This window comes from Perognathus longimembris, chromosome 2, assembly GCF_023159225.1.
Source record: "Perognathus longimembris pacificus isolate PPM17 chromosome 2, ASM2315922v1, whole genome shotgun sequence".
In the NCBI taxonomy this organism is placed as follows: Eukaryota; Metazoa; Chordata; class Mammalia; order Rodentia; family Heteromyidae; genus Perognathus; species Perognathus longimembris.
Window position 1 is genome coordinate 109811508 of NC_063162.1, and position 21863 is coordinate 109833370.

Below are 21863 nucleotides of genomic sequence, written 5' to 3' on the forward strand. Positions count from 1 at the left end.
AATTATATTAAACAGAATAAGCCAGACCCAAAGAAACATAGGTTACATGGTTTCCTTATATCTAGTAACTAGAATGTGCTTATAAACCTACAAGTAAACACAGTGAATGGTAAAAGACAAAAAAATATATATACTTGGACATGATGAATTATACAGGACTCTAGTAAGACCAAAGAAGGTTACTCTTTGGAGAGGATCATAAGGGCTCAATAGCTATGTGCATATCATGATATAAAATGTTATGTATCAAAACGAAATCCAACAAATGGAAACAAGAGGTGTTTTTGTCTTTTTCTTCTATTCTTCTTTTTGATTACTGTACCTTTTGTCTTATACTTAAATTTATCTGTTTGGCAGAGGGTGAGAAACACAGAAATGGTGGAACAAATGGTAAACAAATGAAGCAGTGATACTAGAAACTATTGAATATGAGCTATACAACTTGTGGGGGGGGGTAGCAAAAAAACCAGAAGTAAGAGAGGAAAGGGGTGACACTGTTCAAAAAGAAACATACTCATTACTTGACTTATGTAACTGTAACCCCTCTGTACATCACCTTTACAATAGCAATAATAAGTGAATGAATAAAAAAAATGGTGTTGGATTTTAATCCCCACTCTCAGGCCTTTGAAGCCATTGGGATAAGGCAAGTCATCAGGATAAATTGTCCATGTTGAATACTTTGGACTATATAAGAAGAGAAAGGGACAAAACACACACACACACACACACACACACACACACATATACACACACATACATACATGCACGCATACACACACACACACACACACACACACACACACATCTCTTTCACTATATACTATAAGTAAGAAGGATATCCCCAGTTACAGGACCTATCACTTTGGCCAGCTGTGAGTCAAAACAAATCCCTTTTTAGTTTACTCCATCTGAAGTATTTTGTTTTTGGAAACTGAAAACAGACTTCTCTACTCATGAAAAGATCAATTACATAGGTGATACCTTCTTTATAAAAATTCATGTTTAATAAATCATATCACTTAATTGTTCTTGTTAACAGAATTCTAAATTGCAACGCTGCCATTTAGAGGACTTCTGCTTTCTAGCATACTTGCAAGTATACCTTGCTTAATCCTTTCCCCTCAAGTGTGTATGGAAACTGTACAAACGATGAGATATCATATTATGTTTCAGTTAATAGAGCTAAAAGAGTTGGCTTCTGCATAAATCAAAGATATATTATCCAACTGGGTTGAGTCTAATAATGTGAGCTTTTTGAAGGACTTTGGCCCCTTCCCTGAGTTAGAGATTTAAAGTATGAGATGGATATAACTAGGAAAATTCTTTATAACTGTACTACAAAATGCCAGCAGCCTTGGAGAATTATGTGACTTCCAATTGATGGGTAACAAAAAACAAGGATGTAACTTCTACAATGACAAGGGGCTGAATTCTGTCACCAACCTGAGTAATTCCAGATTGGAGCTCTTGTTTCAATCTTAAATCCTGATTAGAGAAAACCTGCCATGCCATGGTAAACTTATGATCTACAGAAGGATTCCCTTTATTAATGGGTATTATTTTTTATTTATTTATTTTTTTGGCCAGTCCTGGGGCTTGGACTCAGGGCCTGAGCACTGACCCTGGCTTCTTTTTGCTCAAGGCTAGCACTCTGCCACTTGAGCCACAGCGCCACTTCTGGTCATTTTCTGTATATGTGGTGCTGGGGAATCGAACCCAGGGCCTCATGTATATGAGGCAGGCACTCTTGCCACTAGGCCATATCCCCAGCCCTAATGGGTATGTTTTAAGCTGATAAATGTATGGCAACTTGTTGCATAAAAACAATTTTAGTGAAGATTCAATTTTACTTCATATCTTAAATTTAAGCTTTTAAAATGAATTCATATTTAGGTTATGCATAAAGGTCAACAATCTTTTAAAGATAAATAAAAATATATCATTTTTAAAAATACAACTTTCATGACTTTTGTAATTTAAATGACATTTATCTTTCAAAATGTTGATATTTCATTGAAAGTGAATGAATGTTTTAACTAGAAAATATCCCTTGCTTTATTAAAAACTATGGATAAATCTTTGCAATGATCCAGTATCTAGGTATAAGTTGTCATGACAATAATAAAGCCTTTTACTCTAAAAATTTTAGGACTACTAAAGTGGAAAACAACTCATTTAAATGGAAAAAAGAAAAATGAATCTCAGACTCCAGCTGACATGATTTTGGCCATTTAGCAGTGGGTCAGCATTTCACATGTCAATATAGCTTTATTGGTAATCACTTGAGGGCAATTTTATAAAGCTTTTCCAGTATATTCATTTTACGCAATTCCACAATAAAGTTTCTCCCAATAAAACTCTTTTCAAAAATCTCACTGATAGTTTGCTCTTTTCATATGTAAAAAAGCATTCATATTAATATGACACAGTCATGGAGAAAAGCTCATCAACTAAGTAAAAATAGAAGCAGTGTCAACATCACAAACAAAAGAACACAGTACTGCCTGCATTTCCAAGTTAGTCAAGGCCCATTACCATTTAGCACATTATATAAAGCAATTTGAAATAACCTTTCAAGCTTAAAAGCCCCTACTTGCTGTTTAACATCAAACTCATTTCGGTAAGCAGCTAAACTCTCAGAGAAGTGACACTTTAGTCAGAGAAAAATTAATTTTTATCTTGTGTAGCAAAAAGTGTATCATGATACCATAAACCCTCTAAATTGGCAGCTGTAGCTAGCAAACTAGAGGATATTTTGTTTTTAGCAAGTGGCAAGAACTGTTCTGATAACCTTACATATATTCTGCTTCCAATTCTTAAAACAACCCCAACCTGAAGAGGTTGGGGAATTAATGCTGGCAAGAGGGTGAGGCAAGCATTGAGCAGATATGGAAGCCACAGATGCCATCTGGACCCCCATGTGCACGGCACCCGTATACAAATCATCAGACATGTGTTCATTAAGGGATGTAAGTATTACAGAAAATATCAAAAATAATGTTAAGAAAAATGTATCATAGAAAGCAGGAAGCATTAAATAAAATAGCCAATGAAGTAGAGAACAAAGAGAATTACTATTTAAGACAAACACCCGAAAGAATAAAAAAAAAAAGACAATGCTGGTGTGATGGAAAGCATTTGTTTATATAGAGAGGTGGAATGTGTAAAGCATATATACTTTGCTTGTGGTATTGACTATAGACCTGTATGAAAAAAGTAAGAGATTCAGAACATAATAAATAATCAGGATGACTTTTGAAAATAAAATGAGCCTCCTCCAATAAACTAGTAAATATCTACTGCATTAACAAAGATGGCATGGCTCTTATATTGGGGTTAAGAGAGATATTTTCAATAGGAAGAAGTGACAAGAGCTAAAAACCATTGCTTCTAGAGGATGAATGAGAAGATGGAAGGTCAGAATGCTTCTGAGGATTACAATGCCTTTCTTCTTCTTTTCTTATTTATTGTCAAAATGATGTACAGAGAGGTTACAGTTTCATACGTTAGGCCTTGAGTACATTTCCTGTACTGTTTGTTACCTCCTCCCTCATTCAGATGATGGGAAATGCATGATTAAGAGGCCAGATGATAGACTCAACAAGGAGCATGTGGGGTTTGGAGTATCTGTGGTACATTTTAATGGAAATGTTCAATAGATTACATAAATTATGACTTTGGAGGAAAAGGAAAGAATTCTAGAAATATGAAAATGAAGAATTCAACAGTAAAATTTCTTGAGTTCATGATACTGGAAACATTACTGATATAAGTAAATGATTGTATCTAACCCTCTCAATCATGTTCTGAAATCATGACTATTTCTGTTTTAGTGCATTCACAAATCTCTCTTGAGGATCACTATGTATCAGGCATTATTCAAGAAAATATACAGCCATTAAGAAAAACAGAAAATCTTCTGTCTCTGTGAGATTATTTTTCACAGATATAAACATCTGAAGCGGCTCACTACAAATCCTATAAGTGGCCAATAAATACAGGACTAGAACTTGAATTTAATTTTATTCAAGAGTCTGAGCCCTGGACCCTCTGCTATCTCGTCTTAGATATCAGAATACTTAACTGTTTCAATAAGACAATAAAAGTTCAGTTGGTAGCAACCTGAAACATGGAAGAAAGGCTTTTAGGATGTCAACTGCCTTTGGAAAGAACCAGTGTTCTTACTTAGCTATGGAGAGACATATAATCTAAGTATAATTTTTCTCCCATTAGTCTATAGTGCATATGATTCATCTTGAACAGTGTTACTTAATCTAATTAGGAAGGTTTCTCTCATCTGTTCCTATTCTGTTTTTAAACAGACATGGTTTGATTGCAAAACATGCATGGTCTAATTGTTCATCATCTAAAGCAAATCTCTCTGTTCTTCCATAATGACAATATTTTTTTGAAATTTATCTCTACTTCAGCTTTTCCCAACAAATGTGTTCTCAAAAACTAATTGTAGCTAGTGACAACGAAAGATTATTATGCTTAAAATGGCTTAGAATTTAAGTTTTTTTATAGCTCTACTATTCTAACATAAATAACTCATATCATTATGTAGCATTAAACATTTAACACTTTACAAACTTCCTTAACCAAGGACATGTTTTACATTCAAGATCTCTTGGAACTACAATCTACCAAATACACTTTTGGGAAAAAAAAAAAAAAAAACAACAACAATAAAAATCTTTTCTGCATTGTTCAACCTGTAACAACATTACTAAACCAATAGTTAATAAATGTCATTATGTGCATTACAATGTCATGACAGTAGTGACTATAGGTGGCTTAGTATCCTGATAAATGAGCAAGACTTTTAAATAGATTTCTTCTATAAAAGTCACAAGACATGATCATTCTTTTGTCTTGATGTCTCCAATGACACTACTCACTTCTGAGTCGTAGTTTCCATTTAGGCAATGCCTACTTTTGTATTTTTTTTTAATTGAAGATTGTTGTTTTTCTGATATTCAGGTATGGCAGTATACTGATGAGTAAACCAAAAGTGAACACTAAGTGTGTGACATATATTAAATGCTGGAAGTCCAGATAATAACAAAAGCTGTGAAAATATTTTCAAAAATATAAAACAAGCTTTCTTGTAGTATTCTCAGTGTATTGTTTACTCAATGTTCCAATTAGCTCTCCTTTGGGAATACGGTTCAGATAGATTGGTTCTATTAGCAAGTACAATAGAAAACTGTTTATGAACTACTTTTAGAGCATCAGATAAATGACAATATATAGTATATCTTAAAAATCATTCTATTTATGAAGATACAAAATGTTAAACTGAAACTGTATGGAAAATGTGTAATAAATGCTCCTCTTGACATGATTGAAGTGTTACTCTAAATGAATATAAATTTAATTCGAGGATGTAAAGGTAACTTCACTTTTGGTTTATGTGTACTAATCTTAGTATTCTTACATTCAAGGCCTAGGCACATTCCCTGAGCTTTTTTTGCTCAAGGCTAGCACTCTACCACTTGATACTGTTTGGAGTTATTCCTCTCTTTTTTTCCCCTGTTTTAGTTGTCTGTACCCTATGTCTTATATATAACTCTATCTTACCAGTGGGAAAGGGAAATGTCACAGAAAAAGCAGGACAAAGAGGAACTAATGAAAAATGATACTCAATAGACACGGTGTTGAAAATGAACTTTACAACTTGTGGGGGGAGGGGAATAGGTGAGGGCAAGCAGGAGAAAATGAGGGAATGGGGTAATGGTGTTCAAAAAGAAATGTACAGGGGCTGGGGATATGGCCTAGTGGTAGAGTGCTTGCCTCGTATATATGAGGCCCTGGGTTCGATTCCCCAGCACTATATATACAGAAAATAGCCAGAAGTGGTGCTGTGGCTCAAGTGGCAGAGTGCCAGCCACAGCAAAAAGAAGCCCTGAGTCTAAGTCCCAGGATTAGCAAACAAACAAACAAACAAAAAAAAAGAAAAAGAAATGTACTCATTACCTTAGTTATGTAACTGTAACCCAGTTCATCATCATCATTTTTTAAAGTAACTTCACAACCACTACTGAAATACAACTTTCCTCAACTGTTATCATCTTATTACACTGTTTTCTAAAGTTAAATGAAAAATCTGTAAATGTGGCTGGCTTCTTCCTCCCTGCATGTTTCTTTCAGCTTAGCACTGGGACTGCCTGGGAGTGAAAGCCTAGAGGAGCACTGTCTTGGGATCATGGCAACCCCGGAGTTGAAAAGTTCTAGAAGTCTTTGGAAAAGATGAAGAATAGGGGAAGACAGTGGAGGAGCTGCACAGCACTAGCTGAGCTCCCTCCGACATCGCAGTTTTCTCACCCCGTAGAAACTTTTACTCCTAGGAAGACAGCCAGAGTAAGTTCTAACAGTACAGGGATTCTGGCCAGGAAGGAAAAATCGACTTTGCTCATCTGAAAACACAGATTTGAGCTCCGGGCGGCGACCTGCTGCCGCGCCAGTGCCAGCGCTGGCACAGTGTCCGGCACAGTAACCGGTACTCCGTGCGGCTAAAGCACACAGCATAGACCAGGGAGAAATACTCCAGACAGCGGCTGAGCACCGACGACCTGAAATCGCGGAGAAAGTGTGCTGGTAGACTGGCATTCCCAATCAAAATGGGCAGAAGGAACACAGGAAAGATAGCAAACAATGAAGTCTTATCACCCACTCAAAACAAGCAGGAAGCAGAGCACTCAATCAAAGACATAGAGGAGAACCCCCAAAAGCTCTAAAAAGTCTACTGATAAACATGATAAATGAAAAGTTTGAATCTTTTCAGTCAATTATTCTAGAGCGTGAGGAGGCAAAGCAAAAATTAATGGAGAATTTCATGGCATCCACAAATAGAAAGATAAATGAACTTCAAGAGTCAAATGAAAAGATACTAACCAGCTTAAAGATTTGAGAGACAACACTCAAAACCAAAGTAATGAAGTTAAGAAGTCCATACAAGACCTAAGAAATGACACGGAAATCATCAGGAAAGACCAGTCAGAAGGAAAAGAGATTTGAAGTCAAGTAGCTAGCCTACAGTCCTGACTAACTGAAGCAGAGGATCGAATTTCAGGAGCTGAAGATTCCTTAGATTCTATGGAGAAAGATCAAAAAATCAATAAAAATCCAGTCCAATCAACAAAACAGATTGCTACAGGAGATTCAAGACACGATCAGGAAGCCCAATTTAAGGATAATAGGTATTGAGGAAAACTTGGAGAAAGAGGTTAATAGGATAGGCAACCTATTTAACAAAGTATTAGCTGAGAACTTCCCAAATATCCAGAAGGAAAGGCCTATACAGATACAAGAAGCATTTAGAACCCCAAACCGACCAGACCAGAAGAGGTCATCCCACCGACACACTGTGATCAAAACAGGATAAGTAGAGTAAAAGGAAAGAATCCTTAAAGCTGTTAGGGAGAAGAAAACAATCACATATAAAGGTAAAGCAATCAGAATTACCCCCAGACTTCTCAGCAGACACCATGAAATCAAGGAAAGCCTGGAATGAAGTATACCAAACACCAAATAAAAATAACTACCAACAAAGAATTCTGTACACAGCCAAACTCTCATTCATAGCCGAAGGTCAAAATAAAAGTGTTCCACAGTAAGGAAAAACTGAAACAATATATCTCCACCAAACCAGCTTTACAGAAAATCTTCAAAGATGTACTAGACAGGGAAAATAATCAAGATCCCAATACAGACAGAGAAATGAACCCTAAATAGTAAACATCAGATCAAGAAATAGGAAGACACAGCTTTAAACAAGATAGTGATAATGAAAGGAACAAATGATCATATCTCAATCCTAACTCTTAACATTAATGGACTTAATTCTCCAATCAAACGACATAGGCTCATAAGTTGGATCAAAAATGAAAATCCATCTTTCTGCTGCCTCCAAGAGACACATCTACCCAGAAAAAGTAAACATCTTCTAAAAGTGAAAGGCTGGAATCAAATCTATCAAGCAAATGGCCCCCATAAGCAGGCTGGAGTTGCAATCCTAGTATCAGACAAAATTGACTTCAAATTTAAAAAGGTAAGAAGAGACAAAGAAGATTACTACATACTGGTAAAGGGATCTCTCCTACAGGAAGATATAACCATTCTAAATATCTACACACCAAATGCAGGAGCACCCAACTTCATCAAACAAAAACTACTGACTCTAAAAACACTCATAGACCCAAACACATTGATAGTTGGGGACTTTAACACTCCATTATCACCTCTGGACAGATCAACATGCCAAAAACTGAACAAAGAAACCACAGAACTAAATAATTGCATAGACCAACTAGACTTAACTGACATCTACAGAATATTCCACCCAGCGACAACAGATTACACATTCTTCTCCGCAGCACATGGAACATTCTCCAAAATAGATCACATCTTAGGGCACAAAGAAAATCTGTACAAATTCAGAAGTATCAAAACCATTCCCTGCATTCTCTCAGACCACAATGGAATAAAATTAGAGCTCAACTCAAACAGCCACCACAGAAAATCCTACAATTCATGGAGACTAAACAACACACTGCTGAACCATCAGTGGGTCATTGAAGAAATTAAAATGGAAATTCAAATGTTTATGGAATTCAACCAAGTTGAGGACACAAAGTACCAGCTCCTTTGGGACACAGCAAAGGCAGTACTCAGAGGAAAATTTATATCTCTGAGTACATACATCAACAAACTGGAGAAACAGCAACTCAATAATTTAAGGAAGCACCTTAATTTCCTTGAGAGAGAACAACAAGCCAAACCCCAAGTAAATAGACGGAAACAAATAATTAAAATCAAATCAGAATTAAATCAATTAGAGACGAAAAAAAAACATCGAAAGAATCAACAAAACAAAGAGTTGGTTCTTTGAAAAAATCAACAAGATAGACAGACCCCTGGCAAACCTGACCAAGAAACGAAGGCAGCACACTCAAATAAACAAGTTAAGAGATGAAACAGGTAACATCACCACAGAAATAACCGAAATTCAGAAGATAATAAGGGACTATTTTGCAAACCTTTATGCCAACAAATTCGAGAAAATGGAAGAAATGGAAGATTTTCTAGAAAAAATTCATATCCCCAAACTCAAACATGAAGATTTAAACCTTCTAAACAGACCCAAATCCAGTATTGAAATGGAAACGGCAATAAATGATCTCCCATCCAAGATAAGCCCAGGTCCAGACGGATTCACTGCAGAATTCTACAAGGCCTTCAAGCCAGAACTCACACCAATATTTCTCAAACTCTTCAATGAAATTGAAAGAGAACGTTCACTACCAGACTCATTCTATGAAGCCAGTAAAACCCTCATCCCAAAACCAGGCAGGGACTCATCACGGAAAGAGAACTGCAGACCGATTTCCCTGATGAACAGAGACCTAGGAATAACCTTAACCAAAGAAGTGAAAGACCTCTTTGATGAGAACTTTAAAAGCTTGAAAAACTAAATTAAGTCAGAACTAAGGAAATGGAAAAACCTCCCATGCTCCTGGATTGGGAGGATTAATATAATCAAAAATGGCAATATTGCCAAAGGCTATCTACAAATTCAATGCAATACCCATTAATATCCCAACACCATTTTTTAATGAAATAGAGGAAGCAATCCAGAAATTCATATGGAACAATAAAAGACCTAGAATAGCAAAAACATTCCTAGGCAGAAAGAACAGTGCTGGAGGAATTACAATACCCAACTTCAAGCTGTATTATAAAGCAATAGTAATAAAAATAGCTTGGTATTGGCACCAGAACAGGCCTGAAGACCAATGGAACAGAATTGAAGACCCAGAAATGAACCCACAGAACTACACCTACTTAATCTTTGATAAAGGAGCTAAAACAATAGTATGGAAGAAATATAGCCTCTTTAACAAATGGTGCTGGCAAAACTGGCTCAACACATGCAACAAACTAAAACTAGATCCTTATATATCACCCTGTACCAAAATCAATTCCAAATGGATTAAAGACCTCGAAATCAAAACGGACACCCTGAAAACACTAGGAAGGAGTAGGAGAAACACTTGGGCTCCTTGGCACAGGACGGAACTTCCTTAACAAAGACGCAGAAAGGCTACAAATCAAAGAAATGTTGGACAAATGGGACTGCATCAAACTGCAGAGCTTCTGCAGGGCAAAGGACATAGCTCGCAAGATAAACAGAAAGCCCACAGACTGGGAGAAGATCTGTACCAGCCATTCAACGGACAAAGGCCTCATATCTAAAATATATGCAGAACTAAAAAAATTACCTTCTTCCAAAACAAAACCGCAAAAAACCATTAGCCCCTCATCAAGTGGGCTAAAGACTTACAAAGAGACTTCTCTGATGAGGAAATGAGAATGGCCAGGAGACATATGAAAAAATGCTCTACATCACTGGCCATAAAAGAAATGCAAATCAAAACAACATTGAGATTCCATCTCACCCCAGTAAGAATGTCATATATCAAGAAAACTAACAATAACAATTGTTGGAGGGGATGTGGCCAAAAGAGAACCCTACTTCATTGTTGGTGGGAATGTAAACTGGTTCAGCCACTCTGGCAAGCAGTATGGAGATTCCTCAGAAGGCTAAATATAGAACTCCCCTATGACCCAGCAGCCCCACTTTTGGGTATCTATCCAAAAGACCACAAAGAAAATCACAGTAATGCCACCAACTCAACAATGTTCATTGCAGCACAATTTGTCATAGCGAGAATCTGGAACCAACCCAGATGCCCCTCAGTAGACGAATGGATCAGGAAAATGTGGTACATATACACAATGGAATTTTATGCCTCTATCAGAAAGAATGACATTGCCCCATTTGTAAGGAAATGGAAGGACTTGGAAAAAATTATACTATGTGAAGTGAGCCAGACCTAAGAAACATGGACTCTATGGTCTCCCTTATTGGGAATAATTAGTACAGGTTTAGGCAAGTCATAGCAGAGCATCACAAGGCCCAATAGCTATACCCTTATGAACACCTAAGATGATGCTAAGTGAAATGAACTCCATGTTATGGAGACAATTGTTATATCACAGTTGTAACTACTTTCAACGTTCCATGTGTATCTGTAGTTTCTATTATTGATGTCGTTCTTGTAACACCTTCCTGTGGTTGTACCTACACTATCTCTGTAATCTTATCTGAGTATATTGGAAACCGTGTATACTGGCATTGGAACTAGGAAATTGAAAGGGAATACCAAAATTGAGAGACACAGGGTAAAAAAAGACAAACAACTACAAAAGCAATACTTGCAAAACTGTTTGGTGTAAGTGAACTGAACATCTCAGGGGGGGAAAGGGCTAAGGGTAAGGGGTAGGGGGGTATGAGGGACAAGGTAACAAACAGTACAAGAAATGTATCCAATGCCTAACGTATGAAACTGTAACCTCTCTGTACATCAGTTTGATAATAAAAATTTGAAAAAAAAAGATGAAGTATAAACAACTAGAACGCAAAAAAAAATAAATCTGTAAATGCTTTAAGTGAAAAATCTCTTCTTTGAATTTACTTAAATTGCTTATGTCACTAGAATATAATGTCTATCAAAATTGAAATTCATTAGGTGACAAATTATAAACATAAATCATGAGAGAAAATGAATCACTTGATAAATGATTTGAGGCCAAGCATATATGCATATTGAGTATATAAAATTTTATATATATTTCACCTTATATGTACCACAAACAAGACTCAAAAAGAGACATTTGATGTGAAAAATAAAAGTACAGATGTTTATAAAGATATATGAATAATTTTTTACAAATAAACATGGAAAGAACTTTTTTAGCCAAATAGGTAAACATGGAGAAATATTTAAAGACAATTTCATCGACAATAAAGTCACGTGCATGGACATAAATTTTCAAAAGAATATTTCTAACAAGAGATAGATAAGTAAAAATCCATCTCAAGATATATTAACAAAAAACTAAGCAGTGCACAGCCTTCCTGAAGCAATAAAATAAGCTAGCAACAATTATAACCAGGAAATATTGGCTGGACATCGGTGGCTCATGCCTATAATCCTAGCTAGTCAGTGGGCTGAGATCTGAAGATCACAGTTCAAAGCCAGTGAAGGCAGGGAAGTCCGTGTGACTCTCATCTCTAATTAACCACCAGGAAATCTGAAGTGGGGCTGTGGCTCAAAGTGGTAGAGCCTTGAGTTGAAAACCTCAAGGGTAGTGCCTAGACCCAGAATATAATTGACAAAACTTACATAGTATTTACTTTCAAAACTGTAAGGGAAATATAAATGTATGTTATAATGCAATATATTTCTTGAGGCATGAAATTGCTAAATATCGAATACTAATAAATGAAGGAAAGAATATGCCATTGGCAGTACCATAATTAATATAAATTTTTATAAAGCAATATGAATAGTTTTGTGCCATTTTTAAATCCCTTTCTTTTTCTTTGTTTCAAGAAATGTATCTAAGGGCTGGGGATATAGCCTAGTGGCAAGAGTGCCTGCCTTGGATACACGAGGCCCTAGGTTCGATTCCCCAGCACCACATATACAGAAAACGGCCAGAAGCGGCGCTGTGGCTCAAGTGCCAGAGTGCTAGCCTTGAGCGGGAAGAAGCCAGGGACAGTGCTCAGGCCCTGAGTCCAAGGCCCAGGACTGGCCAAAAAAAAAAAAAAGAAATGTATCTAAAACACTGAAAAAGAATGTAAAATATATGTCTATGTGCTTAACTACCACAGTGCACTATACAATCAATAATAATACAATCACTAAAAAGTCAGGAGCATATATGCAAGATTGGATGGAATATGGTTTTGTTTTGTTTTGTTTTTTGTTGGTTGTGGGCTTGAACTCTAGGCCTGGGTATTGTCCCTGAGCTCTTCAGCTCAAGCTCTACCACTTGAGCCACAGCATCACTTCCTGGATGGAATATAATACAGCCACTATGGATTCTGATTCCACCAAATTCTTCTACATTCCACCAGGCACCACAATAAACCATTATTAAGTGAGTCCCAATTTTTATCTGTATTTGATGTACACATTTACAAATTTGTTAAGATTAAAATCTTAGCATTTTCAAATGAGAAAGTCTACAGGTTTCTGCATGTTTCTGTATTTTTAAAATACAGAATACAGTAAAGAGGGAACAGCCTCAGCTTCTGAAATAAACCATTGATCTTGACAAGGAAGTCTCTTTCTCCCAAACAGGTGTAATCTTCATTCCCATCAAAGTTCATGCAGCCCTTGATAAGCCAATGCCATTAGAATAAAAAAAGAAAAAGATGACGATTGGTATGAATTTACCATTTCAAGCACTGTGTACGTGATGCTTTTCTGGATCATAATTAGAACCATGCATTTAAACATATTTAAAATTTTAAGAATCCAGTGAAGCAAGCAATACAAAGAAAACAAACAATATTATAGCATTGTTAGACTTGCAAATCAACAAATAGTATTTTAAATGTCTTTATCCAAGTCAGAGAATCTGTAGTGAGAAAGAACACGCATGAGCGGTGGCAGAGTTAAAACGCCATTTAATCTCCAAAAAGAATTTGTACCCCAGGATCCCCATTCTGGAGTTAGACACGCTAGCACAAGTTAAGCTATCCTTGAGAGTTAAGAAATAAATACTTTTGTCCATGAAGTTCAACTTGTTCAAACTATAATAAGACAATGAAAACAACCAAAATCCCGTAAGAAAAGGATATATACAATAGTAAGTACTACTTAATGATTCTAAACAGTTTAAGGTATTTAATCACAGGGCCAAACATTATATGTTGACTGCTATATAGAACTACCATAAAGGGGAGAATATTAATGATAAAAATATATTAAAAAATGACAATTATTGAAAACCGCTTTTTGTTTAAATTCGCTGAAACAAAAACTCAATTTTCAATTTACATGTGAATATTTTAACTAGAATTTATTCAATAAGAAAGTAAACAATTTTCCTCATTTGTAGGAATGAATGTTTTCCAACTGAGAGGGTTATATAATTTTTATGTCAATCAAAAGGTGACATCCACTGTAATACTTTACCCAGTATACCCAAAATTTTCAACTATGATGCAGATCTATACTATGTCAGTCAGTAGTGAAAATCTCCTAACAGACTTGGGTGGGTGAGGAAAATACTGCGATTTGAACTCAGGGCCTCATGCTTAACTGACTTTCTTGTTAGGATGACACTCCACTATTTGTGTTACATATACCTCCAGCCCTTCTTATTATTATGAAGATAGAATCTTGCAGACCTTTCTGCTTGAACTTGTTTTGAACCACAATTCTTCATATCTCAGCCTCTGAGAACCTAGAAGTACAGCCATATCCTAATTGGCAACAGATTATTCTTTTACCCTTTTATTATAATGTGTATGTATTTGCATATGTGTTTATGTGTACATTTGGTTTTGTTCTTAAATGCATTTAGGTACTGGGGAGTCTTTGGAAACACTTACTAAAGCACAGAAAAAGCATGTGTTTGTTAAGCTAGAAAATGCAACATATATATCCCCACTAGGCCATCTGTGAATATTTGGAGGAGGATACCAGAGCCACTCCAGCTAGAATGAAGGTCTGAAGGGATCTCAGTTACTTTGGGTTTTTATCTCCTCAAAGGGGTCACTGGTTGCCTAGTGACAAATATATGCCAGCAATTTCTACATCATTTAAACCACATATAATCATCTTGCTAACAAAGCAAAATTATCACTGTAACACTTTCTTCATCATGAGAAAACACTTCATTTTGTTTTATTTTCATATAAAAATTACTTCAAACAAGAATAGTAAAAACAATAAATGCCCACAATAAGAAGTTTTTGTTCCTTTCCCATTTGAATTAAATAAGAATGATATGAATTCACTAGGTAAGCTAATTGCCAACTAAGTCAGTTTTTCTCAGCATGATTCCAGGTCCTGTTAGACTAGATCATCCAGAAAGTCCTATGTCATTATTAAAACTCTTTCCATGATAAGACATTTCCTGTAGAGACAAAAATTAATTAATGCCTAAAAGAATAATTGTCTCCTGTTCTAAGAAGTTAATGTATAAATGGCACCATTTATTCAAAGTGATCTTCAAACAGTTAAAACAGTAAAGCTCAAACTGAAGTATGGCTGCACCTCAGGGCCTGCTAGCACCGCCTGGTCAGAGAGGTATGTGTACATTAGGGATGGGAAGTAACCTTAGCGACAGATATGTTTCATTAATGCACAGGATGTGAAGGATACTGCCAATAAAAATGGCAAACCTGAGGTTTCCTTTTCATCACCAGAAAACAATACAGCAAAAGGGGCAGAGAGCAGGGCAGCACCCACAAGGAATGACAGCCTCCCTCACTAACTAGTATAAGAGGAGCAGAAGCTTCCAATCAAGTATAATATGCTCCACTAGAAAATAAGTAGAAATCACTGAATCCCTTCTGATGAATGTCATTTCTTTGCACTTTGGGCATAAAAGTATAAACTTTAGGATGTGCTCTCTAAAACTAATATAAAAATACAGCAGAGGATCACAAGAGCCTAATAGCTATGCCCCTATGAATGCATAAGATGATGCTAAGTGAAATGAACTCCATGTTATGGAAACGAGTGTTATATCACTGTTTTAATTACTTTCAACACACCATGTGAAACCATAGCTTCTTTTGTTGATGATCCTCTTGTATCCCTTCCTGTAGTTGTACTCACGCTATCACTGTATCTCATCTGAATACTGTATATACTGGTATTAGAACTAGGGAAGTGAAAGGGAATATCAAAATTGAGAGACAAAGGATAAAAAGAAATGACTCCAAAAGCAATACTTGCAAAACCATTTGGTGTAAACCAACTGTACAACTCATGGAGGAGAGGGAAAGGAGGGTTGAGGGAGGAGGTAACAAATAGTACAAGGAATGTAACCAAGGCCTAACTTATGAAACTGTAACTTCTCTGTACATCAATTTGACAATAAAATTAAAATGAAAATGAAAAAAATACAATTATCAGTCCAGTAAGAAAAATTGTGTCATCAGAAAAAAATATACCAAGGAGAAGGAAGAAAATGGGAAAGCAAGAGAAATATGGGAAGCAAATTATTTCCTAAATGGCCAAAACAAAGGGTTTACAGTATGAACTCTGGAAGTATAGTACAAATTAAGCCTATGAACAATATTTAGAAATTATTTACAATTATATATATATTATATACTAGTGCACATGAATATATGTATATATTTATTGATGTCCAAATGACTGTATGTGTGTGTGTGTGTGCCTGTGTGTGTGTCTATGTGCGTGTGTGTATGTGTGCATGCACAGGTTTGCAGAGGCACATGCTAATCCATTGAACAATTCTTTTTACCTAAGCAGAAAAGTTCAAAGTTCTTTGGAGAAATAGTAACAAGAGATAACTTAAAGTAAGTCAATTTCGTGGTACCAAACTAGTCATGGGACTCTTCCAAAAAGCCAGTGGTCAGGCCTTATACTAACTGAAAATTTCACATAGATTTTCCCAAGGAATAATATTCACTTTTGATATACCAGGCATTCTTCCCCTCTGAAATATGGCCTTCTGAAGAGAAAGAACTTCCTGCAGATTAAAATATTTCAAAAATGGCAGATATCGTATTTTAAAATAGGATCTCAAACTATCTCATATACATTCTCAAGTTATAAAAACCTCAAAATTCATATATCTGTTAATTATGTACTATATTTTGAGAAATTTGACTTCCAAATTATTATCTCCAAGTATAATTTACCAATGTGTAGAATTTCAACTATTTTCCCCAGACATTTATGGTCTCTCCACCCCAGGGGCTTTCATTTCATTCTCCAAACACTGACAACATTCTAATAATTGTGATGATCCAAATGTAAAGATACATACATTCAAACACAATCATAAAAATATGCATATATATAGATGTATATAAATCATAAGTTACTCTCTGATTTTTTTACTTATTTTTAATATGCTAATTATGCTTTTGTTTTTAGTGGTGGTTTTAGAACTCTTTCAATTAACTGCATTGTGCTGATATCATAAGGATTCCCAAAACTGGACATCACTTTTTGAATACTTAAAATAGATGTGATTGTTTGGGGAAAAATTCCTTGACTATAAATATGTAACTAAAAACATCTCTTCTAAACTTATGAAAGAAATTTGAAGGTTTGTTGATTATTTCATTTTTCTATTTTATCCAAAATGCTGTAAATAATATTTGTAGTTCTTTTTTTTACACATGAAGTGCTGAGAGAAATCACCATTTTTCTTCCTTTAAAACAGTGTCTTAGTTAACGTTCATCACAGCTGACAAGAAAAAAATACCCCCAAAACTGCTTATGTCAGTAGTAATAATGCTCTCCTAGGGTGTTAACTAGGTCAAATCAACCTAATGGGCGGGGGGGGGGGGGGGGAAACATTCTATTGTTTATTCTTAAAACTAATTAATTAGCACATAAACAGTACCAAGGCCAAACAAAATTCAAAGCTTATATTTTATAACAAGCTGCTAAGATCTACTCAGTTTTTCATTATAACAAATGTGAAGGCCAGAAGAGTGAAATGCTCTTTAAGTATTTTGGATTTGTATAAAAATATTATTTAAAATTAATTTTGTAACTGTTATTAAAACACTTTTTATTAAAACAATTATTTATCTAAGACAGCAGTAATCATTTAATCTCTGCATTTCCAAGCCTCCAAATATTGTAATAGCTCTAATATGCCACCAATGATTGCAAATTCATCCATTTATCATTATGGTTTTAGGTGGAGACTTACCATCTGCTTTCTGGTCATTTTTTGACACTTCATAAAAATATCTCCACATTAGTCATAGAAATCCATCTATCTTCCTTTCCACAGTGTCTAGTAAAGTGCTCTATTATACTGATGTTAGATAATATCTCAGAGAGACATAAAAAGCCTAGACATAAAACTGATGAACCACTGCTCTTACTAGGCAGCAATATTAATTTCATTAGGTTTCTAACAGGTTTTTTTAAGTAACAGATTTCATTCAGCTGATGAATCTGCAATCAACTTAAGTTCTTTTTGAAAGTGGTATTAGAGACCAGAAGGATTGAAGAACACGGAAATAGAATATTACAACTCTAATTTAGAGTTTCCAGATGAAAACTGCATAGTCCTCATGAGCTATAGGTCTTTAATGTCTTCAGGACTGGAATCATTATTTTAATTTACCAGCTTATTGAATCTTCTTCCATCTATGAAGTTTGTGTGTAATATATGTACCCATAGCAGGACAAATAAATAATAGAAACTTCTAAGATATCAATATTTGTTTTCCTCAGTAGAAACTTTTTTGGGTTTTTTTGCTCAGAAGTTTGTCCCTTTCAAGTATCTCAGAAGAAATGGGTATATATGTATGGTATGCATTCCTTACCTCAGTCAAATGGGGTGTAGGGTTAAATCCACAGAGATTGCACACTTGATTCTTGCATTCAGTGCAAGTATTGAAGTTCGGCGGATCCTGCAAACCCACATTGAGTTCAGTTTTGCACAGAGGACAGGTTGCTATTGGTTTCGTGGTTTTCTCAAGCTTGTCAGGAAGGACAACCTTTTGAGGCTCCATAGCTGGAGGTTTGCTATCCTTAACAGGCGGAGGCTTCTTATCAGTGTCTGGTCTTTTCACTGTTGGAGCTTGTTCAGCTTTGGGCTCCAACTTTTCAGCGACAGGAGCTTTCGTTTCCTTTTTTGCAAGTGTAACCTTTGCTGGGGCTGGTAGCGCCTGACCTGTGGACTTGGGTGGCCCTTGAGAAGGCGGCTGTGAAGGGGGAGGGGCTTGTTTAGTTGGCGCTGCTGGCCCACCTTGTGAAGGAGGTCCTGGCTGGCCTGCTGTGGAAATTAAGCTTGATGCCTGGCTGAAGATGGATGCTCCAAACCCAAAGAGCTTCCCAGTCACACTTTCTTGAGGAGTTGTAGGCTGTGATTTAGCAGCATCAGTGATACCTCCTAGATTCAGACTGAAACGTCTTGATTGCTCCTGAGGCTTTGGAGGTTGTTGAGATACAGGAGTAGTTTGGCCAGTGGTAGATCTTGGCCCAGAGGGCGTGGGTGACCCTTTTGGCATTGGCTTGGCCTCTGGTTTAGGACTCATTTTGCTTTGTGCTTTCTTGGGTTCCTCCTTCTTTGGAGCTGGATCAACTGTTTTTTGATCTTTGATGTCTAAACTGGGCCTGCCATGTGAGATAATTTTTGAATCTGATGCTGGTCGAGGTATAGCTTTAGAATCTATTGGGGTGATTTTTTCTCCAGTTGGTGGAAAACTCTGTGAGGGTTTTGTGGAATCTGTTTTAATGGGAAGGGTTTTCTCTTGAGCTTGAGGCAGTACTGGGGAGCTGGATATATCAGGTTGTGCTACCACTGATGCTGAAGATTCAGAGTCATCTGTAGGTGGCCTTACCATCTGGGCCTGCTTTGGTTTGTCATCCACAATGGTGGCCTTGGCCTGCTCCGATGAAGGGACCAAAGTGTCTTTGGGAACGGTTGGCTTGGGCAAAGCCTCTGCCACAGGAGGGTACTTGCTGGTGGCTGGGGCAGGACCATGAAGGGTTGGTTGTTTCACTAATGGTGGTGGCTTTTTAGACTCAGGTGCCTTTGCAACATCCTGCTTGGGTGCAGGATCCTTCTTTGGGGAAGCCTGCTGTGGCTGTGGAGATGATTTGCTGGTTGCTGCCGCAGTCTTCGGTTTGGGTTGGGGTGATGAGGGAACTGGAGTCAGTTCCCCTCCTAAAGCTCTTTGCATCTGGCAGTTTAAACAGAGCCATTCTTTTATCTAGAAAGAACATAAAACCAGAGGTCACAGAGATAACAACATTGCAAATAAAAATAACCCCAAAACCCATCTGCTGACATTGGTTGAAAGTATGTCTCTCCACATTCAAAGTATAAAATGTACACCACATTAATTTAGAGTAAAACATACAAAAGTTTAGTTGTATGAAAATATAATAATGAAACTGAAAAACAAAAACAAAATATAATAAGGCAAACAAAATATAACAACTAAAATACAGTTTCTACCAATATTAATGTTGACATTCTTTGACTATTATTTGCTCAATCTGATTACTCTCAGAAAACTTGGAGAACAAAAGTGTAAATTTTAACTTACTAGATTCTATTAGTCATTTATAATATATATTTTCTTTATTCATGGCTCTTCACAGATTTTAGTTATACAATACAGAGTAGGCTTGTTCAGTTATGAAAACATTACTAATTTCTTAAATTAGCAAGGCATTACTTCACCCTCTAAGTCAACATACTGAAATGTGTGAAAAAACAAAAATCATTTACTCTGCTGGGTTAGAAAGAGAACATTTTCTGCAAAGGGAATAAAAAAATAAAGTTATCCCCTCCAAACAGTACAAATAGCATTAATACAGAAATTATGATGTCTTTGCAAATATTATGAATATACTTAAAATAGCATAAGTAAATAATATACATGTTTGACGTGTGTGTGAAAGAAATCAGGGGAAATGTAACTGGAAATATACAATCTCTGTGTTGAAACAGAATAATGACTCTTTTTACATTGTACCTATTATGAAAAATACTAAATTAGATGCCATATATTACAGATAATTTAAAAATATTTTCACATCTGTCTTTACATTTATTATTCTAAATTATGTTTTCTAGCAGAGTATTTTAGTTAACAAAATAAATTAGAATGTCATATTATACCAAGATCTAATCCTCTGCACCCACAGTAATCCATCCCAATTATTTTGTTCCTGAAATTCTTTGTGAAGAATATGATATAGGTTAGGAAACAAAAATATGACATACTGGCATCAGAAAAATTTCTCACAGTTCAAAATTATAAAGTGATGGGTTATCAAACAATATTTTTACTTTTTCTTTTATTTTTTCATAGACCTATGTGATCAGCTCATATTTATGCTGCCAGAGATAGGAGAAAATGTAGTTAAAACATAATTCTTTACAAGTACTGTGTCTGTTTCTCTACAGAGCATCAAATACATCAGTTGTACATCACAATAATGACTTTACATTCCAGGCTTCTAGAATTTCCTTACCATTACTTGTTCTTACTCTTTTTAATAAGCAATATAGTTAAAATAGATGCAAAAGTTAATCAATATTCACTCCTTTATTCAATGGTGGATGTGCACATTTTACAGAGCATTTGACACTGAATAAAGAAAAAAAAATCTCTGTCCTGATAGAAGCCACATTGCAGTGAAGAATGAAAAAGATAAAACAATAGGAATGTTAGTGCATAATGCAGTTTCAGGCTCTGTGTGTGTGTGTGTGTGTGTGTGTATCTGATAATGCAATAATGTATATTTCTTTCTTTTCTTCTAATTTCTCTGTGCTTTTTAGATCTCTGAAATTTTTCTGTGGTTGCATTTGGCTTTATTAGTAGTACTGGAGAAGTCTGCCTGCAATATGAATGTCAGAGCTTCAGACAGTCTGTCATTAGACTCCAACTTCATCCCCCAAATGGCAAGTCGAAACATGTTCGTGACACATGTAGTGTACTACGTGTACTGACAAACGGAAACACACTTTATACTGACCTTATACCCAAATAAAATGATTTGTTATAGGTCAGAAAGGTACATAAGTATATCTCCCTCTCACAGAGAAAGGTGAGCTAAGAAAAGGGAGGCAACAATCATGAATCACTGATGCTCCATAGAGAGAATATTTTCTTTGAACCCACTCTTGTTAGAAACAGACTTTACTATTCCTTCTTTGCTTCTTTTAGTGACCACATTCTTGTACCTTGAATGAACAAAACATAAGAGAGACTGCATTCCTCTATGTTCTCCTTCACTGGTAGAACATGGGTT

At 35.9% G+C, this 21863-nt stretch overlaps 1 protein-coding gene across 1 annotated transcript in view; it reads right to left on the minus strand.

Annotated features, from left to right (window-relative positions):
• The window catches only part of Pclo (piccolo presynaptic cytomatrix protein), a 226323-nt gene that overhangs the window by 187051 nt on the left and 17409 nt on the right, over window positions 1-21863 (minus strand). Inside the window, exon 3 of the mRNA XM_048339920.1 lies at window positions 18419-19810. Coding sequence (XP_048195877.1) covers window positions 18419-19810 — 1392 coding nt within the window. The remainder of the gene's footprint in view (window positions 1-18418; window positions 19811-21863) is intronic.